General features: G+C 35.5%; 1 protein-coding gene across 1 annotated transcript in view; it reads right to left on the bottom strand.

Annotated features, from left to right (window-relative positions):
* LOC105471796 (zinc finger CCCH-type containing 6) overlaps nucleotides 1-17639 on the bottom strand; it is a 56265-nt gene that overhangs the window by 9875 nt on the left and 28751 nt on the right. Inside the window, exons 4-9 of the mRNA XM_071077093.1 lie at nucleotides 13038-13311; nucleotides 11297-11430; nucleotides 6702-6818; nucleotides 5939-6052; nucleotides 1689-1796; nucleotides 641-894 (exon numbers count right to left, since the gene is read on the bottom strand). Coding sequence (XP_070933194.1) covers nucleotides 641-894; nucleotides 1689-1796; nucleotides 5939-6052; nucleotides 6702-6818; nucleotides 11297-11430; nucleotides 13038-13311 — 1001 coding nt within the window. The remainder of the gene's footprint in view (nucleotides 1-640; nucleotides 895-1688; nucleotides 1797-5938; nucleotides 6053-6701; nucleotides 6819-11296; nucleotides 11431-13037; nucleotides 13312-17639) is intronic.

A 17639-nucleotide genomic window follows, 5' to 3' on the forward strand; every position in this document is an offset into this window, starting at 1 on the left:
ATATATTAGCAAAACAGTGGACATACTTATCTTCTTGACATTAGTAGAAATACTTTTAATGGTTCAAATGAATTGTGATATTTGCTATAGATTTCTTGTTTCTCATTGGCTGAGACCTCCTTGCTTTCCTGAGTTGTCAAGGCTAAACGAATGCTCCACAATGCGACTTAAGGCCCAGATGCACAGACCCTGGGGAACTGGCAGCAGGGCTGGAATGGTGGTGTTAGAAAATGAAAATCTGGATCCAGAGGTTTTCCTCCAATAGCCTAAGGAATTGCTCTTCAAAAACAATCAAATACGTGGAGACCTATTTCCCACAATCTGAAGGCATTATCAACGACAATGCAGCCTCATAATCAAGTGAGAATGCCAAATCCACCCACCAGGCAGGGTCCTTCAGGATTACTATGCTGAGAGGTTTCAGAAGCTGTGTAAGGATCCCATATGGGAAACCACTGACGGCAAGCAGCAGAGGGTGGGAATGGAAAACAAAGGGGAAGCAGCCATCTGCGTGCATGCCAGATGTGTGCTCTCTCTAACCAAGTTTAATTATACGATTAGCTTGGAATATGACTTAGTTTCTTAATGATCGTTTTCAGGAAAAAAAAAAGTTGATGTCATTTTGAAAGTTTTCACTTACTTCCTCCCAATTTTATGCGCTAAATCCACAGTAGGTTTTACAACTATTTCAAAAAGAGATGGAATTTTCCTAAAATCATCAGAGAAATCTGTCTGAAAATCGTCTTCAGGATCAGAAAAGGGAAAATGCTCTGGAGGGGTTGGCAGAAGCCCAACCCCTGGAGGTGGTTTGGGAAGAGGAGTTATGCCACGCTTTCTAAGTTCCTCTAATTCTCTTTCATCTTCATTTATGAGTTCTTCATCAGTATTCAACACCTAAAAATAATTGGCAAAGATTACTATTTCAAAGTGAGTCTTTTCCTCACATTTAAAACTAGGAAGACTTAAGTTTTGTTAGTAGAAAAATAACATAAAGTTGAAATGAGCTGGTCACAGTGGCTCTCGCCTATAATCTCGACACTTTGGAAGGCCAAGGCAGGTGGATCGCTTGAGCCCAAAAGACCAGCCTGAGCAACATGAAGAATCCCCTGTCTCTATAAAAAGTGCAAAAATTAGCTGCGCATGGTAGTGCCCACCTCAGAAGGTTGAGGTGGAGGATGGCCCCAGGGGTGGCGCGGGGGGGGGGGTGCAGGATAGGGGGTTGGCAAGGAGCAGGGTGTGGAGGTTGCAATAAGCTGAGCCAAGATCGCACCACTACACCCAGCCTGGGCAATGAAGCAAGACCCTGCCAAAAAAAAAAAAAGAGAGAAAAGAAAAGAGAGAGAGAGAGAGAGAGAAAGAAAGAAAAAGCAAGCAAGAGAGAGAGGGAGAGAGGGAGGAAGGAAGGAAAGGAAGGAAAGGAAGGAAAGGAGGGAAGGAGGGAAGGAGGGAAGGAGGGAAGGGAGAGAGAAAGAAAAAAACAGTTGAAATGGTTTGGAGATAGCTAACTCCTCATTTTTTATAAACAGAATGAGGTTCAAAAAGGTAAAGAATATTCCTCAAATAGAATAAAATATAAAATAGTAAACCTTCAATTTCTCAGGAGTTTCACAAAATATCATTTATAAAATATTATTCAAGTCAAATGTATTTGTGGAGAGATGTAATCAAGGTACAAAAATATTACTCACTTTGTCCAAAAGTTTCTTTGTTTCTTTAGTTAGATCATCATGGGAAAATTTACAGTTGTCTCCCTGGTAACATTTTGCTCCACTATGATAGAACTTGCAAGGAAATTCATGTAAATAAAAATATTAAGGAAAAGACCAGGTAAAATCAAGGTCTATTTTTTTTTTATTTTAAAACCAAAACCTACAACTGTTAGACAAGATGGTTAAGTTGTAGAGATCTGCTATATAACATTGTACCTATAGTCAACGATACTGTATTGTATACTTAAAATTTTGTTAAGGGAGTAGAACTCATGCTAAGTGTTCTTAACACATACACACACTAAACCATAACTGTGCTGAATCAATAAGGCTGTATTGTTATATATTATACTGAATTTACTATAATCACATCAGCTTATTTTTTATTCTATTAAGGTTAGATATTTTAATTATACAAAAACATTCAAAGAGCTTTTTTCTCTATTAAAACTAGAAAGCCACTTTTTAAAGAAAAAAAAAATGTATACGTCATGTTAAAGGCAAATATCCCAATAATCAACTACAGACTAATCTTAAGATTTTGGAGACAAACTTATAAAGAAAATATTAAATATAGAAGTATAGTGAAAAATGTACCATTCTCAGATGATGTGTGCTCAAGCTAAAACAAAAAGGCACTATCATTAAAACATGTTTATGTCTGCCACAATCACTATTATTTAACATTCTTCTGGAAATGTGGCCAATACAATTAAAATTAAATAAGAAGTATGAATATTGTAAATGAAGTAAAATTATTATTATTTACAAACAGCATGACTATGTTACAAAAACCCTGTAAGAATAGATTGAAAGCTTTCAGAAACAGAGTAAAGTATTTGTTTTCTAAAAAAATATGTCAAATCTGAAAAAATTTATTTTTCTTGATTAGGACAAATTTATTACATTTTATTTGTTTTTATTGTTTGCCAAATCACTTCTAACCTGAGAATATTACAACTTTTTTTAAAAAAAGGAAGGCATATATGCCTTATCAAATACCAAACATACTCTTACAGAGGGGAATAATCAAATACCACAATAGATAAGAGTAGTATAGAAGCAGAATTGTGTAAAAATGAGAATTTAGGGTCTGGTAAAGATGTCATTTTAAATCAGTAAAGATGAGGCAATGAGTTAATCATCTGGAAAATAAAAGGTCCTTATAACACACTGTGTATTAAAATACAGTCCACATTCATGTAAATGTCAAATTTAAAAATACAATATTCATAATCATTATAGATTTCATTTTTGTAAAAAATTATGTGTATAGGCTGGGCCCAGTGGCTCACGCCTATAATCCCAGCATTTTGGGAGACTGAGGCAGGTGGATCACCTGAGGGCGGGAGTTTGAGACCAGCCTGACCAACGTGGAGAAACCACGTCTCTACTAAAATTACAAAAATTAGCTGGGCGTGGTGGTGCATGCCTGTAATCCCAGCTACTAGGGAGGCTGAGGCAGGAGAATTGCTTGAACCCGGGAGGCAGAGGTTGCAGTGAGCAGAGATCGCACCATTGGACTCCAGTCTGAGCAACAAAAGTGAAAATCTCAAAAAAAAAAAAGAATTATGTGTATAAACATATACACATCCATTCATATATATATACCATAGCACAGAAAAAAAAGTCTCAGAGGCTTTATGCCATAATGCAAGCATAGTTATCTCTGTAGGATGACATTACTTAGGATTTTTTAAGTTTGTTTGAAGGTCTTTAACCATACCAAAGTAGAAAGAATAATAAAATGAAGTCCCTCTCATGTTGACCTCATAGGTTCAGTAACTTTCATCATTTGTTGTAAATATTTCCATACCTATTCTGAACAGATAAGGAATATTGTTTCTATTGTTTCTTTCCTTTTTTTTTTTTTTTTTTTTTGAGACAGAGTCTTGCTCTGTTGCCCAAACTGGAGTGCAGTGGCACCATCTCTCGGCTCACTGCAACCTCCACCTCCCAGGTTCAAGCAGTTCTCCTGCCTCAGCCTCCCAAGTAGCTGGGATTACAGTCCCACGCCACCACGCCCAACTAATTTGTGTATTTTTAGTAGAGATGGGGTTTCACCATGTTGGCCAGGTTGGTCTCAAACTCCTCACCTCAGGTGATCCACCAGCCTCGGCCTCTGAAAGTGCTGGGATTACAGGCATGAGCCACCGCGCCCGGTCCCTTTCCTCCTTAAATTAGTTATGGGAGTGGAGGAGGTGTCTCACTACATTACCCAGGCTGGTCAACTCCTGGCCTCAAGCAATCCTCCCGACCCAGCATCCCAGTGTTAGGATTACAGATGTGAGCTACCATGCCTAGCCAGGAATACTTTTTCTTACCAATCAAGACTTCATTACCAACCTGGCAAAATTAATGTGTTAATTTCAACTAGTAACCAGTCAATATACAAATTTTCCAGACTCTTAAAAAAGTATATTTTTATAATTCCTTTCTTCAGATCAGGACACAAAGATGATCCACAAATTGTATCTAGTTATCTCCCAAGTTACTTTTATTGATTTCTAGAAGTTCCCCTTTCCCTTTTATTTTTGTATCATGTTAATTTTAATATCGGTCATAGATGGTATTCAAATACTCTCTACTGTATCATATCAAAAGGCATTTAATATCTGGTGGTTTCTTTTTAGTAATGTTAAGACTGATCAGTCCTTTCAGGTGTTGTCAGCTTCATCCATCAATTGTAAAGTTCCTAATTAACTTTCACCTCATGATTTTAGCAGGCATCAATAATCACTGCCCAGGTCTACTGGGGAGAATCTGCAAAACTTAGGATTGCTGGATCAAAGGGTAAATGCATATATAATTTTGCCAGACATTGCCAAGCTCTCCTCCATAGGAATGCACCATTTTGACACTGCCAGAAACAAGGTTTTCTCACATCCTTGCTAACAAACTTTGCTGTCATGGTTTTTTGATTTTGCAAACCTGACACAGCTGCAAATGTTATCTCAGTGTGGCTTAAATTACATTCCCCTTATTAGGAACAAGACTGAATATCTTTCTATGTTTTGGGACCATTTGCATTTCTCTTTCTGTGAATCTGTATCTCTTGCCTCATTTTTCTACTCAGTGTTTAGAAACTCATATATTAAGGGTATGACCTCTTCGTAAGTGATATAAATTACACATAATCTTTCTCACTTTATTATTTATCTTTTTATTTAGCTCATGTTATATGTATTTGTTTTGCAAATGCAAGCTTTTTCATGGAGTCAAACTTTCAATCTATTCCCTTTTTGCTTCTGGATTTTGAGACAAGGAAATTTTTCTGTTCTCCTGGGTTATAAAGAAATTCATCAAGTATTCCTCTGGTAATTGCATGGTTCCATTTTTTGACATTTTGATCTATGATAACAGGCATTTTTCATTTTCCATTTTATTCACTTTCTTTTCTTCACATTTTTTAAACACGACAACAGAATTTAAAAATTTATCTGGAAAAATAAACATCAGAATCTACCAAATATTACAGTGTGCTGTTGTGGCAGAAATAATCACAGCAAAGCAACACAGACACGAGGGTGAACAAATCCATGAAGCCAAACACGAAGTCCAAAAAAAAAAAATCCATACATATAAACATATTATCGATGATAGTTTCAATTCCGTGGGGGAAGGCTTTATTAGTCATAAGTGGTAGTGAGCAACCTGATAAGATATTTGGGGGGAAATTAACATGGAAAAATTGCAGAATACATTTTTTAAAGGACCAGAACACTATATATAGTGAAATTCCAATTTGGGTAGGAGCAGGAATACAATTTACATGTATATATTTCCCAAGGGAGAGTGGGGAAGACTATATAGCATCTATCATTGAGTGGTAAGATTTGATAAGACTTTTATAATTTTCACAATGATAATTTTATTACTCCTGAACTTAAGCAAAATAATTATGGAGTAAAATAATTATGGAATAAGATAAGTATTTTGCCAACTACTCCTTCAGGAAGCAGAGTCTTTTGAAATACTTTAAGCTGATTATATTAAGGTACCTTCCCTTCACAGAACTTTTTCCAAAGGGCAGTTATCTCATTTCCCTAAAGAATAAAAGTCGGTTTGCTCTTTTGAAGTACAAAGTTTGACTAGACTGGCTTTATGTAATGTGTTGTTTTAAATTTAAAACCAAACTAGGCTTTTAGGGTGTATTTATTATTTTTTAAAACCTCAATGATGCTTTAAAACCCCAGCATTTTGTTTAACATACATTTTAAATAAAGGATATTATGCATATAAATGCAGTTCTCTCCTTTGGTACAATATCCTTGTAAATAAAATTTGCAGATCTCTTTTCTTTTCTCCAACTCTGCATCATGATCAAATTTACACTGATCTCCCTATTCACACACACACAAAAAAAGAAAAGAGATAGAAAAAAACGGTAAGAAACAAAGAGAAACAAAGAAACAACAGCTGAATTTTCTACATGGTGTCTCATGGTAAAATTATGGTCATTATCTTCATGAAGTCTTTAATAATGAACAAATAATAACTCAAATGACCCCTTAGAATTCCTGCCCAAGACAGTGGATGTAGCTACATGCACTGAGGCAGCACAGTGAGCAAGACCTCACAGGATACTGCCTGAATTCAACCAGCACTCACCATTTCTAGCTGAGCTACCATGGGAACTTACTTAACCTCTTGGTGCCATGAATAAAATGGGGATAATAACATTAACTACTTTGTAGGGTCACTGTAGGATTACATCATTTAATATTAGTTGTACTTTGAACAGTACTTGCCAGGTAACATTATGTGTCTTTTAAACAAAATTAAAACATAATTTCAACAAATTATGCTATTGTCCCAGAACATAATTAAATGAGCTCTAATGTATGGTATTTCCATGCAAGATACATTTTAAAGACCCAGTTTTATTACAACTACATGAGAAGAGAAAAAAATTAACCACCCCCCAAAAGACTTTAATTTTAAAGATTATTTTGGAAGTTAAAATGACTTATGATACCTCTATAAATTTACCTTAATACATCTCCCTTCCAGGAAGTATTTACAGATTTGTTTTCCTTTGTGTTCCACTGTGTGCTGATTAATAAATTCCTGAGTCATAACCTTCCATTTTTTCCCTGGTTTACTATACTGCAAGAAAAAAATTTCATTTGAATGCAACATATGAAACATCAATAGGTATCAGAATGTATAATTAAGTTAATCTGGAAAAAAGTACAAATTGACTACAAAAAGTGATCAAGACTGAACATTCTGATGTTATTCATTTATTTGGAGAAAGATATGTGTCTAGTAATCTACTTATGCTACTAGTGATTACAAAAAAAAGTATTTCTTTCTATTTTAATGAAGATGAATAACTATTTTTAAATAAAATTATTAAAAGCTTGAAAATCCACAATAATTCTCAATATGGGCAAAGGCACAATAAAATATGCACTAATATTATTGATAGGTATGTTATAAAAGACTTTGAAATATCCATATTGTTTGACATACAATTTGTACTTTTGGGGATTATTTTGAAAGAATTATCAGGGAGACACATAAATATCTATTCATATAATAAATTACTGCAGAAATACTGACATAGTAAAACAAACAGAAAAACGAGAAACACTCTACACATCTAAAACTAGGAGACTAGTCAAATACATTATGATACATTTAGGTGGCAGAATATTATGCAGTCATTAAAAAAATCAACAACTTTGGATCATAAAAAATGTTTACATGGTGGCTCATGCCTGTAATCCCAGCACTTTGGAAATCCTGTCTCTACTAAAAATACAAAATATTAGGCGGGCATGGTGGCACACGCCTCTGTAATCTCAGCTACCTGGGATGCTGAGGCATGAGAATCGCTTGAACCTGGGAGGTGGAGGCTGCAGTGAGCCAAGATCATGCCACTGCATTCCTGCCTGGGCAACAGAGTGAGAATGTCTCAAAAAGAACAAAGCACAAAAAAAAAAAAAAAGTTTACAATAATTTTTGAAGTAAAAAATTGATCCTAATTCTACAATAATAAATAAAGGCAAAGGAAAAAAGACAAAAACAATATACCCCCATATTTTACGGCGTATATGTCTCTGGATGGCAGGATTAGAGATTGCATGTGTGTGTGGTTATTTTGTATTTTCTTTAGGGGAAAAAAGGGCAAAGAAACAGGGAGCGTGTATTACCTTTAACTTTTAAATTTAAAAAGTTAAGAAAAAAACTGAAGAAAATTAAAGGAAAAGAAATCTTATAGCCCTACTTGTTTTCCTTACTTCTCCTGAGTCCCCTATTCAACTTCTGCTTTCAGTGTAAGATTGAATAACAAGGCAGAGTATGGTGCTTAACCATGCTAAATGTAATGAGTTACATTCATCAACTCTAAAAAACAACAATACTTTTCAAGCACCTGGCATGCACTGTGCCCTGTACATCACAGGAATTACTCTTCTGATTTCTGTTTTCCCTTTTCTCTTAATTTGCTAAAAGATAGAGCATAAAGTTCAATCTACTGAAAACAAGAAACTGCCTCACAGCAAACACTGAGGCAATAGATGTCCAAATTGAAATGTGATCCCCAGCACTCACAGCTGAAATCACATTTTACTATAAGAATTCTGAAAAAGGTACGAGAATACCAAGTAAACAGATAATCCTAGAGATTCGTTTTAAAAATATAAATATACCTAATTTACCCCAGTAAAACACAATGAAAGTGCTTATAATATACTCTGATAGACTCGTTTAAAGTGTCTCGAATCTATATAAATTTGATTCACATTTTTATGTTTACAGATTTGTTCAGAATAAGCAGATATAAAAGACCAGCTCACATAGGCATTCTGTATGAAGAATCGTGGCTGTTATAAAACAAAATAAACAGCCAAAGGAACTGAATTATGCAAAAATCAATGAGCCAACCTGAGGAATACAACTCTGAAATTAAAAAGTAAACAAATTAGGTAATCACACACACACACATACACACCCTGAAAAATGCAACAAGTTGTACTTATGTTTCATTAATAACTTACTCTTTCTGTATATATTACTTTCAAATAATGTTTCATTGTTTTAACAGAGGATTGTGGTGGGGAAGTGTTTTGTTTTGTTTTTTAGTTTAGTTCCACTTAAATGAGTAGAAAGTATCTCAGTGTCCACAGCTATGGGAAACCTGACTATAGTCAAGGTACTATAGAAAATCTAAAGCAACTTTAACAAATAAATTTTTAGGGCAAAATTAAGTGCCTAGAAGATATGGCGAGTTAGCAGACTGACAGAACTCAGGAATTGTGCCTTGCAACTCCTATATTCTTTGCATTACAACACAGTACTGCAAATAAAAAACAACACAAGAAAGGAGAGAAAGAGGGAGAGATGCAGGGAGAAAAAAAAAAAAACAAGCTACCTACTACTGTACTTGGTCATTTTAAAACTTATTTACTTTAGAAGATATATTGATACAAGAGACAAGAGCATAAAATATATATATCAGGTAGAGGAAATGCAAGGATCTACCAGGAAAAAAATATTACAAAAACTGTAGTAGGTACAGTAAACACTAACACAATTTAAGAGTATTATGGCCAATAAAATGAAAAATCCTTTAAAATTCAGTGAAAGTTTGCTTCTTCTGTGACTACTCTTGATTTTTCAAAAAAAAAATTATGATGAATCTGAAGGCAGCCCTGAATTGATTTGGCTTTGGAGACTCATAGTCTCTGAAAGGCCTAGGGCGGAGCCGGATCTGTCTTGGCCACTCTGGTGTGGCCTGCATGTTCCCGCTATGCTGGATGGGCCACCTGCAGACCATTTGTGAAAATGAGCTGCTTCCTTGGGCTCTGGCACACTCCCAGTTGTTTATGGAATCTTAAGAATTGACTCTCATGATAGCCAATAAACTGACATGATTGATAATGCATTTTTATCTTGATATTTCTGTTATATGAGTATCTTTCAGGTATAGCCCAGATCTATAGATATCTAAAATGTTGTGCTTGATGGAGCCCTTAGAGTTAACTTAATACTATACCCTCACTTTGCAGATTAAGCAAATTGAGGCAAAGAGACAGGTAAAACCTGCTCAAAGTCACACTTTCCTGGAAGCTAATTTTGTTTAAAGGTATAGGGTGTAAGAGCTGGATGTAAGAGCAGGCTTTCTCAGAAAGCATTCGTATTAGTTTGGGTTAGGGAAATCAGCACATTCTAAAGGTCTACTGGTGTCTAAGAAGATGACAGGCAGGTTTTTAGTCACCCTAAAATTCTAAAATAATAACTATAATAATTCCAAAACTGCTGTTCCATGGAACAGTGAGTGGCTCAGTGAATGTTAGTAGGTGTGTAGGGAAAAAAAATAGTTTGTAGTTGAGTAAATGATGGGTTGAACAAAATAAGCTTCTTTCTGCCTAAGCTGCTCAGAAGCTTTACTACATTAATGTCAACTGAGAATCTCTAAAAGCAGATGGCATGTGCTGTGTTATGCAAATTTATTTGGGTCTGAACTTTTTTTAGGTCACACCTGTTAACATCTCTCTAAATAGTATACTAAGGAGTGCATATTAAGCAATCTCTGCCCATTATCTTTAAACTGAGAGATCCGAAAACCAAGTATTTTCAAATTATAGTATATAGCTATCGCTCTCAGCTCTTACTCAAAGTTGCAGTTGTTTTTTTTGTTTGTTTTTTTCCAAGATGAAGTCTCGCTCTGTTGCCCAGGCTGGAGTGTAGTGGAGCCATCTCGGCTCACTGCAAGCTCGGCCCCCTGGGTTCAAATGACTCTTCTGCTTCAGCCTCCCAAGTAGCTGGGACTACGGACGTGCACCACCGCATCCGACAAATGTTTGTATTTTTGTAGAGACAGGGTTTCTCCATGTTGACCAGGCTGGTCTTGAACTCCTGACCTCAGGATCTGCCCGACTTGGCCTACCAAAGTGCTGGGATTACAGGCGTGAGCCACTGTGCCCGGCCAAAACTGCAGCTTTTAATGACCCACTATTGCCTCTATAATTCAATCAAATCTTACTAGAACGCAGTAGAATACAGGAATTGGACCACTGTAATCCAGGGAGTCACTACAAGGTTAAAGTTCATGTTCAGAGTTCAACTCAATTTGACATATATTTATTGAATATCTACCACATGTAACATAAATAAGTTCACCTTTCCAACCATTTATATCCCCCTTTCTTCTCTTTCAATGCTTTCAACTCTAAAAAGGAAGTTAATTTACCACTGCCTCCCTTCTTGTCCCCGCTACATATTGAGCTATTAGCATTTTATTGCCAATTACATCTGGGGAAGATGATTCCTAGGAAAGGAAAGCACAAAAGAAGACTAACAGAGGATATATTTTTGCTTTTAAACTTATCAATTTTATTTTGAGGTTCCTTCAAACATAACAATTTTATTTCAAAGTCACCAACATTTGTACTTCTATACTAGTTTCACAACTAATTAACAACTATTTTTTGGAGGTTACTGATACTCATTTTATCTGAGCTGGTAATTTTTCATTTACTAGGAAAGTATCATTAAAATCACGATGCTTTCTTTGCCACCAAATAAATTAAAAGATGAAAAAGCTCCTCCCTTCCTTATATATAAATTCTTAGTACCTCTTGAAAGTCATCCGATACTGAAAAAACATTAGGCCCTTTATTGGTTCTTCCCCCACGTTCTTTTCGTTTGATTTTCTTCGGCAAGCCACGTCCACGACCAACATTAAAACTTTTAACTCTCTGTTCAATACCTAGAAAAGTTAAAATGTACTTAAATTTAAGAGAAAAACAGCATACCTTTCAATTTATTAGTTTATAAGGAACAGCACATTTTAATAGTCTATAATAGTGCGTTTTTTTCTCCTTCTAGATTCAATGAAAAAAATTAAATCTTTATATCTTATCTCCTTGGTACTGTTTCTTAAGGGATGTTAACAACTTGGAAGGCAAGGAACAAGGATACACATGGCTAGAGAAGCAAAATCGAGTTTTATTATTTTTAATTTTCCTTAGCATAAGATCATGAACAAGCCTTTCTGTTTTTAAGAGAATCAAATATTATATTCCTATTTAAGGAAGACATTGTAGGTATCAGTGGTTAATTAGCAGCAAATCAAATTTCCACTGATAATTTTGAGTAGATATATACACATGAAAAAATTATACTTTTTTTGTTTTTGAAAAACTTGGTATTTAAAAGCATATAAAAAGATACCCAAATTACAAAAATTGCTTTTCTTTTTAGAGACAGGGTCTCACTCTGTCACACAGACTGGAGTAAAGTGGTAAGATCGTAGCTCGCTGTAACCTTGAAGTCCTGGGCTCAAGCAATCCTCCCACCTCAGCTTCCTGAGAAGCTGGGACTTTAGGTGTGAGCCATTGGCCTGGCCAATACTCAGTCCTTTAAGAGGACAAACAGGTAGGAGCTTGAAAAGAAAAGCCCCAGGTGGGAAGGGATGAGCAAGACTTCTTTGCATTACCCTTATTCTCCAAGTGGGATGATCCCTGATACCACAACATCTAGACTACAGGAACAAACTTGCTCAGTACAACAGCATATGTGTAGAAAAATTATTTTCCCTTTATTTCAGCTAAAGCCTACATTCATATTTTTCAAAGAAATTTTGCTAGGAAATCAAGAAAAAAATAAAGTCATAGAAATAACCAAATTTACTCATAATGGATTCCTGTATGCAAAGATAATTAAAGGGTAGTTATATAGAGTGTGGTTCCTCACTACTTCATTTCAGTCTCATATTGCTCCACTTTTCCTGAAGCATGTATTTTGACTAGCCAATACTTAAGGCTGATTTGAGCCTTACATGACCCATAGTTTCTTCAATTATTGTCAACAGCTGACAACTTGTCTTGTCTCTCCAGGGACCATGTAAGGTGATCAGTGCAGAAATGTCTTTAGATTATGTTTTTATCTCCAATTTTAAAGGATGTTCATAGTTTATGCACATTTGTTTAGCAAAAATGACTGCTGTATTTTAAAGCCTAATAAAACAATAGCTTCCCAGCTGGTCTAAATTTAAAGCAATACATACAGCAAGAGAGACAACTGTATACTGACATCATATAGAAGCAAGGGGAAAAATGTAAGAAAGTTGGATTGCATTTTTATGTATTTGTAAATCATTAGAATATCTTTCCAATTGAAATATTCATATATCATACAGATTAAATATTTGCAGATTCTGTTCTAAAGGTCTACAAAATAAAAGAAAACGAATTTAGGTTCTACAAGAATAAGCTAATCTTGAGCAGGGATAAGAAGTTTCTAAGTTTTTACTCCACAGATGCCTGTTTTAATAAGGTTCTCACATTCTAAGACAGACTGTAATTTCAAACTTACCTTGCTGAACTCCTTTCATTCTCTGTTTTTTCCCTGATTCTTTAGAAAATGATGACCCTAAAGCAATATTTGAGGTTTCTTTAGCTTGCCTGTATTGTTTCAGCTGATTGGCAAAATCTTCCTCTGTTTCCTGACCGTAATTACCAAAGTTGTCATCACTGTAGTTACCGAAGTTGTCATCACTGTAGGTGCTGTACTCATCATATTCTTTACTTTTAAATTTTTTATGTTGACCCTTCTTTGATGTCATGTAGCTTCCTGATATATGTCCACGCTAAGTGAAAATGGACAATCATTATCAGGATTTTTCAATTATATATAGCAATTGACAGTAGCACAGGACATCCTTTTCCCCCCAGCAAGTATGGAGAAAGGAGAAAAGATAGTTACTAGTTCTGACTCTTCATTAGTACTTATCTGTGATACTACTTAACACTAAGTTCAAAAGCCTAAATGTTACCCTGAGATAATTAAATATTGTAATCTTTATGCTTTAGCCTTTGTTTTCTATGTTCTATGTCTCAGTATCTTACACACAGGAAAAAGTAAAAATACACACCATCATACTATAAATTTTTCCTCCAAAAAATGAAAAAGCCTTTTTGAAAACAGGGAAAAGACAGTTAAATAGCTTGAGGTGGGGTAGTGTGGTAAAACATACTATTTCTCCTAACACTGAAATTCTCAAATTACATTATATTTAATAAAAAACTGTATGTGTGGAAAATTTCATAAAAAGAAAATGTCTGTATCAAGGGTCTAACAGAAAAAACAGAGCTTTCCCTAATAGTGAAAAACATCTAGTGAATAAGTTGCTCATTAGAAACTGTTTATTACAACAAATATTATTAATTTTATTGCTTCCTTACTAAAGCATGTGAAAACAAAGAATACACTTTAGTACTAGAAGTTTATTAAATGACATTATTCAGGTCTGTCTCTATTCCCTGAAATATTTTTATTAGCTCTATTGTATCCTCTGTCAATATTTTATAATAAAGCGAGAAAAAATTGCACATACTTACAACTTACGGATCTAGAAAAATCCAAACCAAATAACTCATCTTTAGCTTAGTGCATTTTATTTTATTTATTTATTTATTTATTTATTTATTTATTTTGGAAAGAGTCTCGCTCTGTTGCCCAGGCTGGAGTGCAACGGCACGATCTTGGCTCACTGCAACCTCTGCCTCCCGGGTTCAAGCAATTCTCCTGCCTCAGCCTCCCAAGTAGCTGGGACTACAGGCGTGTGCCACCATGCCTGGCTAATTTTTATATTTTTAAGAGATGGGGTTTCACTGTGTTGGCCAGGCTGGTCTCAAACTACTGACCTTGTGATCTGCCCACCTCAGCCTGCCAAAGTGCTGGGATTACAGGTGTGAACCACTGTGCCCAGTCAGCTTAGTGCATTTTAAATGTGATATTAAAATACTACTCTGGCCAGGCACAGTGGCTCACGCCTGTAATCCCAGCACTTTGGGAGGCCGAGGCAGGCGGATCACCTGAAATCAGGAGTTCAAGAAGAGCCTGGCCAACATGGTGAAACCCCGTCTCTACTAAAAAATACAAAAATGAGCTGAATGTGGTAGCATACATCTGTAGTCTCAGCTACTCGGGAGTCTGAGGTGGCAGAATTGCTTGAACCCAAGAAGTGAAAGGAGGTTGCAGTGAGCCAAGATTGCACCACTGCACTCTAGCCTGGGCAACACAGTGAGACCCTGTCTCAAAATAAAGAAATAAACAAACAAACAAACAAAATAAAATACTACTCTGGCAACACACCAATATGAGACTACGTATTTAATGAAACGCAATGAAGTATTAAATCTTTCTAATTATAAAATAGAGAAAAAAATGCATAATCAAGAAAACCAATTCACTCATCAATTTTAAATTTTAAAAACATTGTATCATATTTTTTATTTGTTTTAAGTAGTACTTTTTAAAGTTTATAAACTCCATTCTTAGTCTAGCACTTCAGAAGTTCAGAAGGGAATTTATGATTGTAGTCGAAACACAGTGTTTCTGACATTTTTTAAAAGCCACTATGAAAACTAAAGCAAAACAAAAAAATAATTGCTTAGATTAAGTTGAAGATTAAATTAACTAAATGATGGTTACATTTCCTTTTATTAAAACTGTGACTATATTAATACTTGATATATTTCAACACTTTATGATTGAAGATTACTCTGTTAATAGATGAGTATAAATTTTTCTCTGAAGATTAGATGCTTCTCATAGTTTTAAATTCTTAATATTAATTCAGTTCTCCGATTTGCATAGCTTTATCAAAATAATCTCTGTATTCCTACCTTCAGTAGAATTATCCCTAAGTTTTCATTTACCTCCTCCCTAGTTTCCCAACTGTAAATATTCTTAATAGTCCCCTAAGAATGCACATTCCATCCCATGGCTCCTTCTGTGGTTAAAGACTTCTAGTGTGGACTGCTAAGGTCTTCACATTCGCATTCATACCATGTGGTATGAGCTTTCCAGGAAGCATGAAATGAAAAAGGGGTTACAGAGCAGCCCCACTTTTCTAGAGTGGTTCATACATTCATCACTGGGATGAACAAAATGCACTCACAGGCAAGGGTCTAGCAAGTATTTCTTCAAGTCCAACCAAGAGAAGATAAATGAAAAAGACAACAAATCCCACAAAAATAGATAGCTTTTCTAATCACTTTGCCGACTGATTATTAGGCTATACAAACTGATAGAATGTCTGTAGGGATAGATTTGGTTTCCGTAAAACAAAAATGGGCCCCACAGCAATCACTGGAAACAAATAAAGGAAAAGGAGGCCCTGAAAAAGATGAGAAAAAAGGAAGCTATATTAAGTTCTCTAATTTAACTGCTAGGTGTTGACAGTATATTCTAATTTTGCCCCGTAATTTTAGAAGTTATATAGCAGATACTTGTTATCTAACAAAAACGGATTTTTAGTTACAGTTAGGATATAATCTTAATTCTCAGTGAGTCAACTCCAAAATATATATATGGAAGAAATGGTATTCAACTTTCTCTTCTTGTAAATAGCAGACGGGGTAATTCAGACTAGTTGTCTCTCTTAAAAAAACTAGAAAAGATAGACAAAATATTTTTCTTAAATCCGTTTGTAGACATCAGACAGCTAACAAATTAGTGAAGGATTACTAGACCAATACCCATGAGGTAGATGAAAATTCTGAGAAGTGGGCAGCATTTGGAGCTGCATTTGCTCCAAGCGTATCACCCCATCAGGAAGAACCAGGTGAAAGATCCAACAGCACTTTTGACTGTCTCTGTTGTCTATGGAAACAAAAGGTGGAGTCCAGAGTCTGGAAAAGGTGGAAGCTTAGTAACCCCCATCCTCAATTGTAAAGGGATTGCAAAATGTGAATCAGAGACTGCAGCCCAGCCTTCAGGAATCTGAGTGGCTCAGAAGTCTCAAATCCTGAAACTAGAATAAAGTTTGTAAGGGTCACCAGAAATCTGGCAGGAGTAAGTAAAAATCCTTTCTGAAGGAAAAGAACATTACCCGAGGCCTCAAGTTATTTCTACAAAATGCTCAGCACAGAATAGACAAAACTGAAAACAAAAATAGGCTTATGAAGAGGTGGGATCACATGAAAGAGAAACAGCAAAAAATAACAGGCAATAGAAATACAGACTTCAGGCCGCGCACGGTGGCTCACGCCTATAATCCCAATACTTTGGGAGGCAGAGGTGGGCAGATCACCTGAGGTCAGGAGTTCGAGACCAACCTGGCCAAGATGGTGAAACCCCGTCTCTACTAAAACTACAAAAATTAGCTGGGTGTGGTGGCGTATGCCTGTAGTCCCAGCTACTTGGGAAGCTGAGGCAAAAGAATCGCTTGAACTCGAGAAGCAGAGGTTGCAGTGAGCCAAGATCACGCCACTGCATTCCAGTCTGGGCAACAAAGTGAGACTCTGTCTCAAAAAAAAGAAATACAGACTTCAGATATAGAAATTTATATCTGAAGTCTGCTATTTCCAAGAAAAAGACAATATGAGCATTTCGGTAGCAAACTTGAAACTATAAAAATGACTTAGAAGATTTTAAAAGAACCAAATTTCTATATATGAAAAATACTTAATAGATGGGTTTAAAGGCAAATTACACTCTAGCCTGGGTGGCTCAGAGCAAGACCCTGTCTCTAATAAACAAATAAATAAATAAAGGCAAATTAGATCTCTCTGAAGGGAAGAGAAGACTAGAGAAGAAAAATTAGGTAAAGCGTATGCGGTAAAATGTTAACTGGGGAATCTGGATGAAAGATATACAGGAGTTCTCTGCACCATTCTTGCAACTTTTTTGTAAGCCTGAAATTATGACAAAATGAAAAGTTATAAAACATGAGGATAAAATAAACACAATGGCCCAATAAATAAAAGCTGAGAAAATTTACTGATAGCAAACCTGCGCAATAAGATATGCTAAACAAAGGCTAAACGATGTAGCACATTTGGCTAAAAGAAAATGGTATCATATTAAAACTCAGATATACAAAAAAGTGAAAAACACTGGAAATGAAATGTAGATAAATATAAAAGACCATCCTTTTTCTTAATTTCTTTAACTGATTTTTGAAGGAAA

This window comes from Macaca nemestrina, chromosome 13, assembly GCF_043159975.1.
Source record: "Macaca nemestrina isolate mMacNem1 chromosome 13, mMacNem.hap1, whole genome shotgun sequence".
Classification (NCBI taxonomy): domain Eukaryota; kingdom Metazoa; phylum Chordata; class Mammalia; order Primates; family Cercopithecidae; genus Macaca; species Macaca nemestrina.